Source organism: Hibiscus syriacus, unplaced genomic scaffold (genome assembly GCF_006381635.1).
Source record: "Hibiscus syriacus cultivar Baekdansim isolate YM2019G1 unplaced genomic scaffold, ASM638163v2 tig00116951_pilon, whole genome shotgun sequence".
Lineage (NCBI taxonomy): Eukaryota > Viridiplantae > Streptophyta > Magnoliopsida > Malvales > Malvaceae > Hibiscus > Hibiscus syriacus.
In genome coordinates, this window is record NW_024063482.1 from 943940 (window position 1) to 964192 (window position 20253).

The following is a 20253-nucleotide window of genomic DNA, read 5'->3' on the forward strand; positions in this document are numbered from 1 at the left end:
TGATAAGTACGATACAATCTACGAACCATAAAAAAAATACTCCAACAGGTATTAGTGAATGCCAATATGGCCTGGTAGTAAGCAGTTGGTAGGGCGTAGACGTTCAATAAAAAAATGAACCAATAAATATTAATATATATTGCCTCCATCTTTTGGCATATCAGGATTCTACAGACTTGAGAATAGCATAGTAGGCAGTAGAGTGAACAGTTTCACTGTGAAAGCACAGCACGTAGACGTAGTACGTACTGGAACTTTAGAGCATCTCAGACCGCAGATGGGCAGTGGCCTCCTCGACTCACGTTTCAAAAATTCAGGTTCAAATTTAAGAACAATGACAAATATTGGGTTAAAATAAGCTAATAACTTATAAAAGAAAAGTATCAACATTGGATCATGTTTTTATATGAGATTGTCTCTTCTGCTACCTCGCCACTGTGTTGATAACAATGGATCGAGCTAAAAAACAAACAAGCACTCTCGGGAACTAAACAAACAATGCCCTTTGCAGCAAGGCACAGCTAAAAGCCTGAAACCTGACCCTGAATGAGAGTGACCACAACTCTAATTGACACAACATGGGAGCATCACAAGTTACCAACCACTCCTTTTCACTACACCAAGCCTCTGAATTGGAGCAATGTAACAGATTTGCACATGAAACAAATGAGATTTTTCGATGTAATGGAAGGTACCAAAACCACAAACTTGACAGAGAATGTAATCTGTTCTATCAAATTATAAACCAAAAATCTCTTAGCAAAACACAGTAGCTTTTATCATTTGTGTATTATTAATATAAATCTCTAGCTACTTTGATAGCCAATAGATGATAAGGAACAACGTACAAGCAGCTATTACTGCTGACAGAATAAGGGTGTCCCTCGAACGCCTCCTTCTGATGGAACCTAGAAAATAGAGGCATTTTAATTAATTAGAACAAAAGATGGTATACAGAATAAAAGCTCCGTAATGAAGATGCATCATGACGTACCGAGCAAACCACGTATAACAGGGAACTTGTCACTTAGAACTTTTACTTTCCCTTGAACATCTCCAAACAAAGATCTTTGAGAGCCCAGCACCGCTCTTGTCGTTTGAGCTTGATTAATCACATCATCTATCTATAGAAAGCAAACATACAGCTTAGAAAATTCAAAATTAAATAATCCCTTGACAAATAGGGAAGAAAAACTCACCGATAATAATAATACAAGCTATTCTGTAACAGTAGCAAGGCATTAAGGACAGCAATATATATATATATTGTGAAACCAACTGTTAGTCTGAAGTTTATTCTGCATATCACATCACTCTCATCCATTAAAATTCAAGTTAAAGTACCTAAATGACCTGTACACCGAGCTAGAGAAGAAAATGAAAGATGTATGAGCAAAGATGCTAGTTTGAGTCTTTAGGCAACATGCATAAGTTTTGTTTGTGCATGAGAAAGATGTAACATAAAATTCTCATCAGCAAATCTGTTCACAACCAATTTTGGACTTCAACTGAATTCACCATCCCCCCTTGTAGTCCAACACCAAATTCTTCGCTTTTGGGCAAATAATTAGAACTTATTTCACACTATAAAATCCACAGCCTCACTACAGGTATGAATAAGATCCCATCATTCCACAACTATGAATAACTTGTGTACGCTAACAGCGCCAAGAAGATTCAACTTTCATGAAACACAAGTCACTTGCGTGGTGTTTGAATTTTAAACCAGATCCTTCAATTGCAAGAAAGCAATCAAGGATGCATTTTGCAATGATGATCAAGAGGTAATCGGGTATACATCATCAAGCAACCAAAATCTGATGGAACACCTTCTAGCTGTAGAAATGCTTGTTGTAGACAAAATTGGAAATGTGGCCTTGTTATTAAGGCTTATATATTTTGAACTTGTATTATTTGTAAGGGATTGATCCTAGGTTCATGTATCTCATAAAAAAAATGGTTTTTGTCAAAGCATTGAGTTAGTGTTTAGTAATATAGATTTGAATTTTGAGACTAGACCATGGATATCTGACAATGGCAATTTCGACTGCTAAGGTTTTTGGGTTCGACATGCCAGACACTTGCTTTAGGGTTTTGACTAACAGGTTCACCTGTTTGTTCTGTTTATAGCGTGTCCGTTTGTCACATATCTAATCCAAAACCATTAAACAATTGCAAAAGAGAACACACTGCAGTACAAAACAAAAGGGGAAGGTCTTTCAACAAAGCATGTACAATGATAAACACTGATAAAAGAATATTTAAATCTTACATGAGCAATGCTTCCGTGGATGGCAGCTCGCTCTCTGAGTAATTGCATTCTTGGTGACATACTCCCAGATGTCTGCATGGTGGCAAATAGGTAAACATTGGGAAACTACATAGTATTGGCAATGGGAGTGAAAAAGCCAAGAAATTAAATCATATGGCTACCTTATACTCATTAATATCATCTCTGACAGAACTCAGAAGCTCTGCATGTTCCCTCATTGAGTTTATGTTTCCCTTGATTCTTCTAAACTCCTAACAAAAATGTACCCATACTTCAAAAGGATGGAAATGCTAAACAACTAGTCCAAATGGCTAATCCATCAAGGAACATTGGTGCATCAATTCAAAGCGCAACGAACCAAAGTATTAAATAAAGACAATGACAGTCCAAAAGCAGAAATGAGAGTGAATTAATGCATTTGGGGTTAGTTCCATCTATAACCAATGACAATGAGAGTGTAACTGAAGATAATTTCATGGAACTTGAGAACATGCATTTATAATGCAATGAACCAGGGTAGCAAATGAACTTACAGCAACCATTGGTTTTGGGTATATGGAAGTGTAAATGTGTGAGCAAGAAATCTTTTCTTTTTCAGAAATTGAGAATGAATGCAAGAATTTGGGAATTAACTCAATATGTACCGCTACCAGTGTTAGTGCCACTCTTCTTTCAGTTCTTTCACAGTTCAAGAAAACGAGATAAGGAGAATTCTAACTGCAAACTTCAACATGATGGATAACCACATGTTATCCATCCAGAAACTTTTCATGTACAAGGAAAGGGTTTTATCCATCCCCATTTAATCACACAACTTTTTTCTTTAAGTAAACATGTAGAAAACAAAACAAATAAACAGCAAAACAGATTATGTAAAATGTTCGAGCTCTGAAGTTCCTAGAGAACTATACGAAATTGCGGGTATGAAATTCTTGATAATTAAACATAGAAACTCAGTTTCTAATAACAAGTCTAGATAAAAATTACAGCACAGTCAACAAATAAACCTGAGTAAACTCATGTAGAATGTCTCTATGCCTTGCAAGCTTCTGGGTCACCGAAGTAGTCGAAGCAGCTGATGCAGCACATCTACTCATGGAATCATTTATGTCCAGCAGTTTCTCAAGCGATGATTGAATTTCCATTTCCATAGACTTCCATGACCTACTTGACCCAACCGTTGGCGATCCAGTATCTAGATAAGCTAAATGTGAGTACATAACACAGGGGAGACAAAAAGGAAATCTGACCAGAATTTATTCCTAAATATAAGTAATGAAAAGGTGCTCTCTGGTATTAAAAATATCCAATCTATTAAACCAGTGGAGTTTGTTCAGTTTTTAGACAAATTTATTCGGAATTCAGTAATCTACCAAAAGAAACCAAAATGCAACTCAATAACACAAAATAAAAAGCATTCAGAACAGATAATAAAAATGGAAAAGGTAGCAGTAAAAGAGAAGCAAACCTCCTTGGGTGAACCTGGCACCGAGTTTAGCATAAGAAGAGAGTTTAACATCGAGATCACCCTCGATCTTTCGAGCCTCTCTCCTTAGTTCCTCCCAACCCGATTCTTGCAGATCCAGATTTGGATCCATCATTTTGGATCTTCTCTGTTCAAATTCGGATCCCTCGCTGTAGTTTTGTCTTATAACGCGTTGAGTTCTTACGTGGATCAAACGATGGGGGATCGATTCAGTTATAACAGTCAGTAACCCTGGTTCAATTACAGTATTCAAAAAGGAAAATACTGCTGAGTGTTGGAAGGCGGAAGCTACTTGCTTCCCTTTTTCAAATAAAATTTCTATTCCGGCTTGGATTTTGGATTTCGATCTTCTATTTTGTTTTTCGGTTTCTCTGAGAACGAAGATCTTCTTCTATGGTTACTTTGCATCTGAACCGTTGAACTTTGAAAGCATATTGTGGAAGGCCTTTACTGCCTTCCAAATATTTCTTGACCCATACATGGGCCGTCCCCAGATGGAGGCCCAATTACTATTCTTTTATATTAAAATAATATTTACATAAATGATTATTTCTTAAAATTATATTTTATTATGCCTAAATAATTTATTTTAATTTTATTTACATCTAATAAGGATTTTATTAAAAAACGCGTGAAATTTTAAAAGATAAATATATGACTTCCGTACCTAGTTTACTCAATTGATGTGAACCGTACATGATTTTATATTTATTGGTATTTTAATTTATATAAAAGAAGGATGGTTACGGAGAAGAAGAAGATGGAGTGTAAACTATAAAAAGTTTCAATCTTTTTATTAATCTTGATTAAAGATATTTGTAATGACTTAATTGATAGTGTCAAACATAAAATAATATTAATATTTATAGATTAATGAATTAGATAAATTCGATAATCAGGTCTTAAATTTTGTTAAAGTAGATTATTTGAATAAGTTTGATCTATACAATATAATTAACTCAAAGGGCGGGTGTAGACCTGGGCCTACCTAGGCATGGCGTAATGAAAAATATATAATTATTATTTATAGTCCCAGTTACAATTTAATTCTATTTCCCCGTAGCAACAATCTATAAATTAGAGAGTATGGGCCTGGGTGATTTAAAAATCCTCTCTCCCACGATTCTTTTAAAGCAACTTTGCAACTTTTAATTTTTTTTTTTAAGAAAATAATCTCAGTGACTAAAAATGTCTTATAATATACGATTTTAACCAACTTTTTTTGGATTTGCCAAAATGACCAACTAAATCGCAATGCGATCGATAATTCGCAACGCGATCTCCGGTATCGCAAATTAGTTTCCAGATTCGCAACGCGAACTTCGACTATCGCAATGCGAGCTTAGACTATCGCAATGCGAATATGTAAATCGCAATGCAAACTTGGACTATCGCAATACGAACTTGGACTATCGCAATGCGAATATGTAAATCGCAATGCGATAGTCGACTATCGCAATGCGAACTTGGACTATTGCAATGCAAACTTCGACTATCGCATTGCGATAGTCCAAAATCGCAACGACTAGTGGTATTGCATTTGTTTCTTAAGAATTTTCTCTAAAAAGATAGTATTCGCGCGGACGTGTCGAAGACACATATTACCGCGACCACGACCCGAGACGAGACGGACGGCGGCGGCGACGCGCGAGAGTTCCCCTTGTTCTCTATCACTCAACAAGGAAGTGGGAAAGCCAAGCCTTAAATACTATTCCCAATAGTGTTTTCAATACTATGTGGGATTGAGCATTACCAACACTTGTTTCCAATACAATGTGATTATTCAGGAAACAATTAACAATCATGCACCTTAAAACAACTGAATCAGCAACCAATTGCATTAGTATTATACGATTAAATATGTCATAATTAAATGTCAATCTACAATCAATCACGATTATTGCAATTTTAAGCAAAACATTCAAAAAATAATATCACTATTTAAGGCTCAATCCCACATAGTATTGGGAACAAGTGTTGGTAATGCTCAATCCCTCATAGTATTGGAAACACTATTGGGAATGGTATTTAAGGCTTGACTTTCCCACTTCCTTGTTGAGTGATAGAGAACAAGGAGGACTCTCGCGCGCCACCGTCCGTCTCGTCTCTTCTCGTCTCGTCTCGTCTCGGTTCGTGGTCGTGGTAATACGTGTCTTCGACACGTCCGCGCGAATACTATCTTTTTAGAGAAAATTCTTAAGAAACAAATGCAATACCGTCGTTGCGATTTTGGACTATCGCAACGAACTTAGAATAAATCGCAACGAATTTGGAATAAATCGCAACGCGAACTTCAACTATCGCAACGAATTTGGAATAAATCGAAATGAATTTGGAATAAATCGCAACGCGAACTTCGACTATCGCAACGAACTTGGAATAAATCGCAACGCGAACTTGGACTATCGTATTGCGAATATGTAAATCGCAATGCGATAGTCGAAGTTCGCGTTGCGAATCTGGAAACTGATTTGCGATACCGGAGATCGCGTTGCGAATTATCGATTGCATTGCGATTTAGTTGGTCATTTTGGCAAATCCAAAAAAAATTGGTTAAAATCGTATATTATAACGCATTTTTAATCATTGGGGTTATTTTCTTTTTTTTATTATCACTCTCCTAAGTCCTACCTAAGCATTAACTGACCTCACTTGCAACAAATTTTTTTGCCGCAACTTCATAAGAACCAAGAGGTGAAATTTAAAAGGTAAGTATTTTGATTAAGGTTATGGATTTTTCTGTTTTTATTATTATTATTTTAATTTTTTTATGTTTTATCTAATATAATGGATGAATTTAGGAAAATCCGAAGACAAGATGAAACCGGAGAATCAGCGATGCCCCTAGGAAACCTAGGAAAATCCGAAGACAAGATGAAGACTAGCCTGACGGCGACGGCCCCTGTGAACCTGCTCATGTCCCTGTTGCTTTTTCTCACGGCCATGTAGCAGCCCCATCCCCAATGGATTCTACCATTCCCCTGCCGTTTTATCCCACTGAAAACCCTAGAGTTTCATCGTACAAGGCCAAACTACTCAATGGATCTTACAATTTCACCGAAGATGAGGAAATCTTTGATGAGGACGAGATCGAAATATTAGATGGTGATGTCTCTCGTAACCTAATCGATGGAATAATATCCATAGATTTCTCGGATCGGATCCAGTCCCTTCCAGTCAAAAGTCTCGATATGACGGTTGTTGTCAAGATTCTGGGCAGGCGAATTGGCTACAACACTCTTCGCAGTAAACTCTACGAACTTTGGAAGCCTAGTTAACCCTTTCGTCTCATGGATATTGAAAACGATTATTTTATGGTTTATTTTAAAACTCAATCTGATTTTCTGCACGCCATCTCGGAAGACCCTTGAACGATTTTTGGCAATTATCTCACCGTTGAACCTTGGACTCCTGAATTCTCCACCACACAACCTTTCCCACGGAAGGTTGCTGCGTGGATAAGGTTGCCGGGACTGCCTGTCACACTTTACAAACGCAGCATCATCAAAGAAATTGGGGAATGTATCGGGCCAGTTGTCCGTATTGATTATCAAACTGATAGTGGACGGCAAGGACGGTTTGCCCGTATGGCAATCACGATTGATCTGCATAAGCCTGTCCTATCGAAGCTTTTGATCAATGGCAACATCCAGATTGTTGAGTATGGATCACTCCTTAGCATTTGCTTCTCATGTAGTAAGTATGGCCATGTTCAGGAATTCTGCCCTGACATTGTTCATAAAGACGATACTGCTCCGGCTACTGCCCAACCCGTTGCTTGCAATTCTTCCACTGCTCCAACTGATCCCTTTGGACCTTGGATGGTCGTTGAATGTCGACAAAGGCAATCGACGAAAAACAACCCGAAGATTCTGTTCCCGCTGGTAATATCGCCATTGCTTCTTCCCGCTTCATCCCGATTTTTGAGGACACGTCTGACGCGCTTGCTGCTGAACAAGCCATAGCCACAGCTCTACCCATGGATATCCCTCCAGCTCGCCTAAAACATCATGCTAAAGGTAACTCTGCAATTTCCCAGTCTCTAAGACCACCGAAGCATAAACCGGCCCTTCCGGTACGTAAATCCTTGGCTATTCTCACCAATAATAACAAACTAAATATTGCTTCCTCAAATGGCTCTTCTAGCACTGCTGCTCGCCATTCTCACAACCTAAAGCATCTTGACCTATCCTTCCATTCGGTGATAACGGTTTTTGAGACTGATAATCCCATTGAATTGCCCATTCCCATGCAGCAAGACGCCGATAACCCATCTCTCTACTCTCCCCCGAGAACCCCCCCCCCCGGGACGGTGCTGTCCATGTTTGCCCGCTTCAGTCTGGTTTGCCCCTTACTACCAGCCACGACCTGCAATCCTGCATCCTTCAATGGATATTGATTTGCACCCGATGCTGTTGCTCCAATGCAAAACGATAGTGATGCCACTGTTTAAGGCTATTTAGCCGTTCCTTTCTTCATCACTTTTTATGACTATTAAGCTTTTCAGTTGGAACATACAAGAGTGTGGCCACCCGCGTTTCTTGCCAGCTCTAGGGCGTAATACTTACGAGATCACAAGCCTGATATTGTGGGGCTGGTCGAACCCCGAATTAGTGGCATCAAAGCGGACGCAATCATCTCCTCTCTGGGCTTTCCGCATTCACATCGTATCGAAGCTGCTGGATTCTCTAGTGGGATTTGGCTGTGCTGGTATAATACTGTTTCCATTGAAATCTTGATGAATCATTTCCAGTTCGTCCACTTCCGGTTTCGTTGTCATTCCGATAATAGCTTCTCTCTGGGTACTCTCATTTATGCTAGCCCGAATGCAACGAAGAGGAAAGCTCTTTGGGCGCACCTTCGTCACCTAGCTACAACCATCTCCACGCCTTGGCTACTTTTTGGTGATTTTAACTCTACTATCTCCTCTGAAGAAAGACTTGGATGTGCCTCTTCTACGAAGCCTAGTGCTGCCTTCCGGAATTTTCTCTACAACTATGGCATTCGAGGTTATGGGCTTTCAGGGACCTAACTACACTTGGTCTCGAGGCACTGCTTTTGCGTGTCTCGACTGCTTTCTTTGTAATTCATATTGGGATGAGTCTTTCCCTAAAGCTATCCCTCACTTATTAAGAATGAGGTCAGAGCATCGTCCATTGTTACTGCAGAGTAGTTATCTTTCTCGTCACTCTTCTTCGCCGCCTTTCTGCTCTCTCTCTGCCTAGAACGCCCATGCTGATTTCAGACGCATGCTCATTGAAAACTGGGTTCCTACTGACAGCATATCTTTAACTATCTCCAATTTTTCATAGCTGCAAGGAGTGGAATAATTCTGCTTTTGGCTTCATTGGTGCTAGAAAACGCACTGTCATGGCACGTCTAAGGGACGTTCAAAAGGCCTTATGCTCTCGGCCAAACCGGTACCTTTTTATTCTTGAGGACTTTCTCCTTCTAGAACTTGAATCTCTTCTTGATCAAGAAGAACTCTTGTGGAGGCAAAAATCCTGTTCCGATTGTATTCAATTTGGAGACTGTAAGGCCGCTTATTTCCATGGCAAAGCAACCATCCGCAAGCAGTGTAATCGCATCAAAGCTTTAAAACTCAGAGATGGTGATTGGTGCTATGATGATAATATCCTCAAGCAAGAGGCTGTTTGCTTGTTTAAACGTCTCTTTTCTGATGATGCTTCATCGCCGAAGGCCTTCCCCATCAGGAATCGGTTTCCTTCTTTGCCTACTCACTTATTGATGGGTTTAGAAGCCCCTCCCGGTATTGACGAAATCCGTGCTGCTCTGAATGACATGCCCCCCTTAAAATCCCCTGGCATCGACGGACTTCATACCGAGTTTTTTCAGAAAAACTTGGACGTGGTTGGCCCCTTGGTTTGCCCGTATATTCGTGCTATTTTTGAAGGACACGACCCCGACCCAGAGATAAACAGAACAATCATCGCTCTCATTCCCATGGTACCTGTCCCTGAATCATTTTCTGAGTTTCGGCTGATTAGTTTGTGTTCTGCTATTACAAACTATCACGAAAGTCATTGTCAAGCGTCTCCGGAACTTTATGCCTTTCCTCATTTCCCCAAATCAATCTAGTTTCATTTTAGGGAGGAACATCACAGACAATATTGTTATTAATCAAGAAATCATCCACTCGATACGTACTACGAAGTCGAAGCACGGCTGGATGGCCATTAAAGTTGACTTGGAAAAAACCTTTGATAGTATCCGATGAAGCTTTATTGCAGTCACTCTAAAATGATGCTGGTTTCCCTCCTGGCTTGATTCAAATTATTATGAAATGCATCACCGGTTCTACATTTCAAGTCCAATGGAATGGTGGCTACTTTGAGATCTTTCGCCCTGAGCGAGGGATTCGGCAGGGAGATCCTCTTTCTCCGTATCTCTTTGTCCTTGCTGTGGAAAGACTAGGCCACAGTATTGTTAATGTCGTCAATTCTAATGCTGGAGTTTTTTTTGCTTTTATAAACGAGGTATTCCGATTTCTCATTTATTTTTTGTGGATGACCGAATTTTATATGCTTGGGCAGATATAGATAATGCACGTATTATTAATTCTATTCTTTCGGAGTTTGGCTTGTATTCGGGCCATCGTGTGGACAAACAGAAGACACAACTTTATTATTAATAATAAATTTTTCTCCAAATACCAATTCTGAGGTGCGTGATGCCATCAGAGAGTTTGTGGGATTTCAAATTGTGGATGCTCTTGGCAAGTATCTTTGTTATTCACTAGCGTGTCAGGTGCTCTGATTTTGATTTCATTCTGGATAAGATGTGAGCTCGTTTGTCGGGATGGGCCGCTCAGACTCTCTCTTGCAGGCCGAATTACTCTCGCAAAATCTGCACTCGAAGTTATTCCCGTCTATTTTATGCAAACTTCTTTATTTCTTAAGAAGGTTTGACATACTATTGAGAAGCTAATTCGTATCTTCATTTGGGGATCTTTCCCCTTGACCCTAAAGATTTCACTTATTAACTGGGAATCAGTGTGTCAACCTCTCCATAGGGGCGGCCTTGGCCTCCGCCGTTCTTATGAATACAACAAGACCTTTCTCATGAAAGTTGGTGTTGCTTTGGTTAACAACACAAATTCTCTTTGGATTCGCCTTCTCCAGCAAAAGTACAAGATCACTGAGTTATTCCCACGCTCTATCCATCGGTCGAATTGCTCCTCCTTATGGAAATCTCTTTCACTCATTTGGGAAGATTTTCGCACCCACATGGCTTGGTCTATTGGAGATGCCAATTCCGTCAACCTATGGGACGATATTTGGGTACCCCAGATTGGACCATTGCGTAATTTTGTGCTCGATCCTTTGACTCCACAGCTATACCCTCGTTTTGAAGACATTATGACACGTGATGGACTTTGGAATTTTCCCTTGCTTTGCTCCTTACTCCCGGGTCATGTTTTGGATCATATTGCTAATGTTAGATGTCCCATCTCGGGTGATCCCCGGGATACTTGTCAATGGCGATGGCATGATCACTTCACAGTGAGTAATGCTTACGAAAAAATTATGGAAGCAAATTGGGAACCCCCTTCCACGAGTTGGACAACAATTTGGCACCTCCCTGTACCCCAGCGAATTCAGCTTTTTCTTTGGCTTGCCCTCAAGGAACGACTTTTAACCAATGCTGAACATTTCCGCCGGACTTTATCGAGATCAGCTACTTGTAGAAATTCTCGAGGTCCGTCTGAAACAACTCTCCAAACTCTCCGTGATTGCCATCTTGCTCGCGAAATCTGAAAGTACGTTATGCCTCAGACCATTCATTCGAGTTTTTACACGGTTGAACTTAAGGATTGGATCTTTAATAATAATAATTCAACACAATCCTGGAACGCTTCTACAATTAGCTGGAATCTCATTTTTGCAGTCACTTGCTGGAATTTATGGAAAACTCGCAATGAGCAGATTTTTACATCGAACACGCACAGCTTCTATGATGTTGCTCATCGCAGCTTAATCTGGGCTGAACACTATGCTTCTTCTCGGAATTCTGATACAAAGACTCCTACTTCTTGACAGCTTATAGACATCCAATGGACCCCTCTGATAGGGAAGCGATGGCAGATTGATGAACGTTTCTCTTGTTGAATAATCAAACCTAGAAAGCTCTAGACTCGATGAAGAACAAAGGGGATGAATATGGGAAGGTGGTGGCAGCGACTAGGGTCTTTTAGAGTTTTTTTTAAGTGCTGGAAAGAAGGTAAGAAACAATATTAGAACAAGATAAAGAAAAGATAAAGAAATTAAAAATAAAATAAGATAATAAAGAAATCAAAAGATCTCCCTTATGAAGGTGAACGGTAAAGATGATGATGGTGAGGATGGATTTGTGGAAAATATATGGATAAGTGTCATATCGAGCCCTCCTAGTCGCAATGAAAAGGCAAACACGATAATATGGCTCTAACCAACCCTCATAGTCGCGATGAAAAGGCAAATTGGAGTATGAAGATTAATCTCCCTCACAAGAACTTGAAAGAACTTCAGGAGAAGAAGCTTCGAAGGCACAAGGCAATCAACACTTGCAAAAACGAACTCTCGTTGTATTATTAATCAAAGAAATCTTCGAGACTTTGTTCTTCTAATAGGTTCGAGTAGAAACATTAGTCCAAAGAAGCATGTATTATGGACTCTGGTGCATGTATCATTCTCCCACTCCTCAAAAAGGATTCGTCCTCGAATCTGAAAATCCAAGAGAAAGAGACTCAGATGTGTTGAAAGGAAAACTTGTGAAACATTTACCAGGATCAATGTGATGTGTCTTTCTGCGTTTCAGTCGAGGTTTGTTCTTTGTAGGAATTGATTTCTTGTAGTCTTGAAATCCTCTTTTGCATACAAGTCTTGTAATCTGATGTTTAGGTTGAAATTCAACATGGTGTCGACCACTATTTGCTTTCTGTATGATTGCTTCAGATAATTTCTCCATGGTTTTATTCGTGTGTGGTGAGAATGAGTGTTTAAAAACCATGTCAACTGGTTTGTTAAAGTAATCCCTTAAGTCTCCTAAGTGTGGTTCATGAATTAATAATTCTCGACAGGAGATTTATGGATTGTAGAACCTTCGTGGTAGTGCATCGTCTAATGTGTTTTGCTTACCTCGGTCAGCTACGCACTTAAAGGAGTTGTGTTTAGTATGGATGACAACTTCACGAGCCTTACCTTGTAAGAAGGAGAAGAAGTATGTTACAATGTTATTAAAATGAGTAATAAAATACTTACCTTTGGACTCCCGTAAATCGTGACTCTTCATTGATATGGCATAGTGATTAGGGCTTTCAGGTGGTAACCCGTTAGGAAGGTCACCTAATATTATTTGACAACTCTTGGCTATGGAAGATGGTGTGGGCCAGTCTCGTGTTGCTTTTACTATTTCATCTTTTACTTGGATTTCCTGTGCACGAACTATATAGCCTGTAGAGTTGCTCAAATCATGTTTCGTCATTAAGAGGGCGTCACAACTAAGGCTTTCCTAGATGTAGCCTTTTTGTAACAAATCAAACTCTTTGGTTTCTTCGAGATTGTATGTTTGACGAGGTATGATGGAACCTTGAATTAGATTGGTTTGGCGTTGTTTTCCTCTTTTCAGTGGTAGTTCGTTAGGTAGATCACCTAACACTTCTCGAAAATCCTGTAAAAGAGATGAAAACACACTAGGCAAATCCTTGTTAATGTTAGAAATCGAAACAATTGATTCCCTAAAGCGAACAATGAGGCAAGGCTGTTTGTAAATAAGGTTCTCTCTCAATTCTTTTGTGCTCACACATAGATTTTGAGTCACTCTTTTCTTCTCACATTTAGGTTCACTCACCTCCCATGGGTCATTATTCTTTTGGCTTTTGTAACTAGTGACCTCTTTTGTTTTTGCCTCTTTCTCAACTTTTTCTTTTTTTACTTTCCCTACCTCCTCATAAATTATCATTTGATCTTTAGGGACTGGAAGTGTGTCATTCATTGCTGGTCGTTCTTTCTCCTTGTCAGGTTTGTCATATCTTGGCTTTTTCAGACAAGATGAAGTAAAAGATGAGGAAGGATTTGAAGGATTACCTTGGTAAGAGGATGAAGTACCTTGGTAATGTTCACTGAATCGAGATCTTCTTTGGATTTGTGCTTCGATTGTCATTGCTTTCTTTAGTGTATCTTCAAGGTTTTCGTAACCTTGTAGGTCAAGAAGATCAGTGATGTTTGAGTTTAAGCCGACGATGAATCTTGACATGGTGACCTCTTCTTTTTCGGTTATGTTAGCCCTATTTAGTAAGGACTACATCTCCTTATAGTACTCTTCAACTGAACTTCTATCTTGTCGAAGTTGGTGTAGTCGTATTTTAATTTCTCGTGTATAATGTGTCGGTAGGAATCGCTTCCTCATGGTTTGTTTGAGGTCGGTCCAAGAAGTGATTGTTGGAATTTGGAAGTTCTTGATCTTTTTCCTTGTTTGCATCCACCAAGTTCGAGCATATCCTTCGAATTGCATGGTGATGAGGTGAACTTGTTTAGCTTGGGGGCAGCATGGTATGCGAACATGAGATCAACTTTTCCTTCCCATTCGATGTACCTGTCTGGATCATTGTCTCTTTTGAAAGACTGGATCGTGAACTTTGATTTTGCAAAGAGTTCGGGTGCTTGGAAACGTGGTTGTTCTCGCCCGGGTACCAAAAGTTCAGTATTGTTTGGTTTTGGATTCTGGTTTGGTGGATCCAGTTGTGGTTCTTGTCGTTCTCTCACAATTTCATCAAATCTTTCAACTTGAGTCGTGAGTCGGGCAAGTTCAGCTAAGATAGCCGTAAGTGTCTTGTTGTTATTGTCGCCCATCCTGAAATCATAACACTCAAAAGAAAATTTTAAAGTAAAATAAAAATAAAAGGAAGAAAATTCAACAAAGCAAGAAACCTCACAAGTCAGTCAAAGAAAGTAACAAAACGAGAGGCAAGTAAGCCGATCTTGTACTCTTTAAAACTCACTTTACCAAGTAGTCTTCCACAGTTCGTATCGGAGTTTGATTACTAGCAAAGGCGATAAGAAAAAACTTAAAAGTTCTAAGAGTCCAAACAAGGGTTAGACTCCAAGAGAACGAGAATGCAAAGAAGGAAGAAGTATGCAAACTCTTTAGTCCTATTAACACAAGAAAGATAATGTGTTAGATAATGCACAAGAACAATAAAAAGAAAAAACAAAAGAACTTAAAGCACTAAGAGTCAAAGAAAAAAAAAAGAACCAACCTAGAAACCTGAAAAACGCTGGATCAACTTGAGCAACGTTTTCGAGGGGGTTACCGATGTCCAACAATTTTTGGAAAATTCTTGAATGTCTTTCGATGCGTCAAGAAACCACCTGTAAAATTTCAGAACCAAATACCTTCAGTAGTATCCAGTGGACTCTGTAGAACGGTGAGTCCTCAAACAATCTGTTTTTCTTGATCACTTTGTTCGAAGGTGTTCCCGATCTCAAAATATTCTGATTTTTGTGTAAATGATCTTCAATATATGAAGTTGCAATCTGGAAATTTTCACCACGAAATTCCTCCTTTAGAATTTTCAAGAAATTCGACAAGATCCTAGACCGAATCTGCCGATGAAACTTGAAGAACGTATTTGAAGGCTCTAATGAACTCCGATTTTCGTGAATTTTGGACTGGAGATTTATATTAGGATGAATATGATATCTGAAGAAAATCAGCCCTAAATACCTTCGTTTGCAATTTTTTTCAATTTTGGCTTTTTTGTTTTTGTTTTTGTTTTTAAAAAAATAGCAAACTAACAAGAAGAATTTGAATCTAAATTAAAATTAAATAAAAAGAACCTGAAACGATGAATCTTCTCTGAACTAGCTCCATTGGGATACCTTGACGGTTTTGTGTGCAAGAACAAGCAAGATTGCTTGCTTCTTTCCAAGAATCGGCCCAAATCTGATACCAACTGATAGGGAAGCGGTGGCAGATTGATGAACGTTTCTCTTGTTGAAGAATCAAACCTAGAAAGCTCTAGACTCGATGAAGAACAAAGGGGATGAATATGGGAAGGTGATGGCAGCGACTAGGGTCTTTTAGAGTTTCTTTTAAGTGCTGGAAAGAAGGTAAGAAACAAGATTAGAACAAGATAAACAAAAGATAAAGAAATTAAAAATAAAATAAGATAATAAAGAAATCAAAAGATCTCCCTTATAAAGGTGAACGGTAAAGATGATGATGGTGAGGATGGATTTGTGGAAAATATATGGATAAGTGTCCTATCAAGCCCTCCTAGTTGCAATGAAAAGGCAAACACGATAATATTGCCCTAACCAACCCTCCTAGTCGCGATGAAAAGGCAAATTGGAGTGTGAAGATTAATCTCCCTCACAAGAACTTAAAAGAACTTCAGGAGACGAAGCTTCGAAGGCACAAGGCAATCAGTACTTGCAAAAACGAACTATCGTTGTATTATTAATCAAAGAAATCTTCGAGACTTTGTTCTTCTAATAGGTTCGAGTAGAAACATTAGTCCAAAGAAACATGTATTATGGACTATGGTGCATTGGATTGCTGTTAATACATATGATGCAGTGTGTCAAAATACAAAAATCACCACAATTGGTGGTCTATTGCGTGATAGTGCTGGACAATGGCTCTATGGATTCAGTCGATCAATTGGTATCCCGGATGTTCTCCAAGCGGAGCTCTGGGCTATTCACGATGGACTTTGTCTTGCTTGGCACCTTGGTTACAAATTTGTGCAGGTACAATCCGATTGTTCGAAAGCCATTGCTGCCATTAAAGACTCTGCTGCCCCCGTCAGCCAGCATCCTCTCGTCCGAGCAATTTCTTTACTGCAACAACGAAGCTGGACTCTTGATTTCACCTGGATTCGTAGGGAAGCAAATTACCCTGCTAATGCTTTAGCTAAGATGCTCTGTTCTGTCCTATGTTCAACCCTCCTGCGTCGAGATGCTGAAGGTCCACCCTATCGTATCTCTAGGCATGCCTAGTCAGTTTTGTTGCTTCTCTAGTATTCAAAAAAAAAAAAAACTCACACTCGAATTAGACCGAAACAATTATTGATATAAGCTAAGAGACATCTATTCAAGTTTCAAATGAGGAACCTTCATATCCATTTAGAGATACTTTTTTTTTGTGCGTGATCCAACTTTGTGTAAACCAATTAATAGTTATCCATCAGAAAAAAAATGAGAAGTTATAGAGAAATTCATAAATTATGGACCTTATCAAATTCTTATGTCCGAGTATCTTCAATCCGGTCTAGATGACCATCCACGAAGATTTCAATCTAAATGGTTTAAGATGTTTAATTGGTTGGAGTATTCACCAACTACTAATGTCGCTTATTGTTTCTTGTGCTTTTTGGGGGAAAGAAACCATTAGGAAAATATGGTTTAGATACTTTTACACTACAAGGATTTAAAAATTAGAAGAAGATTGAAGATAAAGAATGTGCATTTGAAATATATATGGGGAAAGCTATTAATTCAGCTCATGGATATTCTGTTCAATGTTAGGAAGATTTCAAGAATCTCAAAGGTCATATTGACATTGTATTTGAAAATTTAATTCCAAAACAAAATGTCACTAATCGTTTACAATTAAGTGCTTTAGTAGAAGTTGTATGATGGCTCACATTTAAAAAATGTGCATTCAGGGGGCATGATGAGAGTGCAAAGTCCAAAAATAGGAAATTTCTGTAGAGATATTAAAAATCCTTTCTTCTTACAATAGGGATACGTTGTAATAGAAAATGCTCCACAAATACAAAATATATAGCTCTGTCCATTCAAAAAGAAATTTTGCACATCTTTGCTCAAAAAGTGCAAAAAGGAATTCACAAGGAAATTGGTGATTCAAAGTTTTGTATAATTATTAATGAACTTCGAGACATATCTAAAGGAGGACAAATGGCTATAGTAATAAGATTTGTTGATGACGATGAATTATACGAGAACGAGTTTTACAGTTAGTACATGTCAAAGATACAACGTGAAAAACTCTCAAAGAATATATTTTTACAGTTTTATCTAATCATGAGCCGAGTATTGCAAATCTTAAAGGCCAAGGATATGATGGAACCAACAATATGCGAGATTAATAGAATGGTTTACAAGCTCTATCCAAGAAAGATTGTCCATATGTCTATTATGTGCATTGTCAAGCACATCAATTACAGTTTGCTCTCGTTGCTGCTGTAAGAGAAGTATATGAAGTTTATGAATTTTTTAAAGAATTAATTTTTATTGTGAATGTTGTTAGTTCTTCTTCTAAGCGTCATGATGAATTATAAGATAGTCAAATTGTTGAACTAGAACATTTAATTGAAATTGAAGAGATTGAGACCGGAACATGGCTAAACCAAATTGATACTTTGCAACTTCTCGGAGATACTAGATAGAGTTCTCTTTACAAGTTCATTTGTAGTGTCTTAAGGATGTGCAATGCAACTTGTTCTTTCCTTGAGAAAATAACTATCGACCGTCAAGTCTCATATTATCAGATTGGGGAAGCTAATTTTGCTCTTAAAAGTTGTTGGCTTTTGATTTTGTATTAATTTTACATATGATGTGAGAACTTATGCACTTTATCTAGCTTTACCATATAATTCGCAAAATATTTTAAATGCGATAGATTTTATTGTCACGAAGTCTTTAATTTAGAAATTTGTGGTTGGGAATATCTTTTATAGGAAATACTCTTATTTTGCAATAATCATGATACTTTTGCCCCAAATATGAGTACTACTTCTTATGATGTAATTTGATCTCGGCATAATAAAGATATTGTTTTAGTGGAGCATCATTATAAAGTGGATGTGTTTACAGTTACTATGGGTCAACAATTGCGTGAGCTAAACAGTTGTTTTAGTGAGCAAACAAATAATTACTTGTTTTAAGTGATTTTGAATTTTTTGGTCGTGGAATCGAGTCTTACGGTAGGCAATTTATAATTCTGACTGTCGGATGTCTCCCACGGAAACTGCTCTCAACCTGGCGTTGAGGCAGCCTACAAATAATTACTTGTTTTAAGTGATTTTGAATTTTTTGGTCGTGAGATCGAGTCTTACGGTAGGCAATTTATAATTCTGACTGCCGGATGTCTCCCACGGAAGCTGCTCTCAACCTGGCGTTGAGGCAGCCTACTATCCTACCTCACTCTTACCCCATTACACATGGGAATAAGGTCAACTATTTTTTTTTTTGAATCCTACAAATAAATATAAGAATTTTAATATGAAAAACATTTGTCGTCTTGTAGAGAAGTACTATCCCGAAGATTTTTCTAAACATGATAAAAATTATTTAGAGAGGAACTTAAGTTATTTTTTCATGATGTTTCTAATCATCCACGGATGAATAATTTGAGCACCATAACTCAATTATGTCAGTTTTTCAGAGATCAGTAAATCTTTTTCTTACCCTTTTTTGATAGATTGATTTGATTTATTTTGACAATTCCTATCAATACAACAACTAGTGAAAAAGTTTTTTCAGCAATAAAAATTGTTAAGACTAGTTTAGGAATAAAATGGAAGATAACTTTCTTTCAAATTACTTTGTTGTATACATTGAAAAAGAAATTGCTGAAAATTTTATCATTGCCTCAATCATAGATGATTTTAGTTCTTTGTATATATAAAGTTTTTTAGAACATACAATTATATCAATTTTAGTTGTTATTACATTTTTAAATTCAATATATATATATATATATATATATATATATATAAATTATGTTAGATAAATTTTTTATTTTATCTATATTGATCCAATCAATAATTTTTTTTGTTTCGTCACTGGTTTTGGATGATGTATTTTTTATATATATTTAAAGTTTTTTTGGAATATGCAATTATATTAATTTTTGTTGTTATTACATTTTAAAATTCAAATTATATATATATATATATATATATATATATGAATTATGTTAGATAATTTTTTATTTTATCTATATTGGCCTAATCAATAATATTTTTCTAAATTCGTCGTTGGTTGACTCTGAAGCTTATTTCAAGAATATAAATTCCTTAAATATTCCTGTATGCAGAAAAATTTATCATAGAAAAAAGCTGATAATTTTCAAAACCTATTCTTCAAAATTATAATAATTATAAAACAACACATTGAAGTTAGTATAATTTTTATATGACATGTTCAATGTCCAAACCTAAAGGTTTGCTTAAAATTTGGGAATGTTTTGATAAAAATATTAAAGGCTTAATACACTTTTTAGTGCCTAAACTATACCTCAAAATACGATTTGGTACCTAAAGAATTTTTCGCAAAAAAATATATGTCTAAGGTTTCCAACGTTACACTTTTATGTGTCTGGACCGTAACAGTCGTTAAATTTGGTTGTTATCTAACATGTGTCACACGTATAAAATTTAAAAAATTATTATATTTAAAAAAACCTAATATTATATGTTTTAAAAAAATCCTCAAATTTTACATCTTTCGTTGTCGATCGACCATCG

General features: G+C 37.5%; 1 protein-coding gene across 2 annotated transcripts; it reads right to left on the bottom strand.

The window, feature by feature from the left end:
• Positions 1–658: 658 nt before the first annotated feature.
• Positions 659–4160, bottom strand: LOC120188625 (Golgi SNAP receptor complex member 1-2). 2 transcript variants are annotated; one of them, XM_039192022.1, is made up of 6 exons: positions 3741–4160; positions 3280–3476; positions 2434–2523; positions 2273–2344; positions 995–1124; positions 659–908 (listed from the first exon to the last, which is right to left on the bottom strand). In XM_039192022.1, exons 1-6 carry the CDS (start codon positions 3871–3873, stop codon positions 811–813), a joined length of 720 nt encoding a protein of 239 aa, XP_039047953.1. In that variant the 5' UTR covers positions 3874–4160; the 3' UTR covers positions 659–810. The 2 variants fall into 2 exon arrangements, with proteins under 2 accessions (XP_039047953.1, XP_039047954.1); XM_039192023.1 differs by having other exon boundaries at positions 3280–3467; positions 3741–4152.
• Between the last annotated feature and the right edge of the window lie 16093 nt (positions 4161–20253).

Coding starts and splice junctions, on each gene's coding strand:
- LOC120188625 (XM_039192022.1), bottom strand. CDS start 3,873: ATGATGGATCCAAATCTGGATCTGCAAGAATCGGGTTGGGAGGAACTA. Junction 2,524..3,279: donor TTCTACATGAGTTTACTCAG/GTTTATTTGTTG, acceptor CATTTTTGTTAG/GAGTTTAGAAGAATCAAGGG. Junction 2,345..2,433: donor ATGATATTAATGAGTATAAG/GTAGCCATATGA, acceptor GCCACCATGCAG/ACATCTGGGAGTATGTCACC.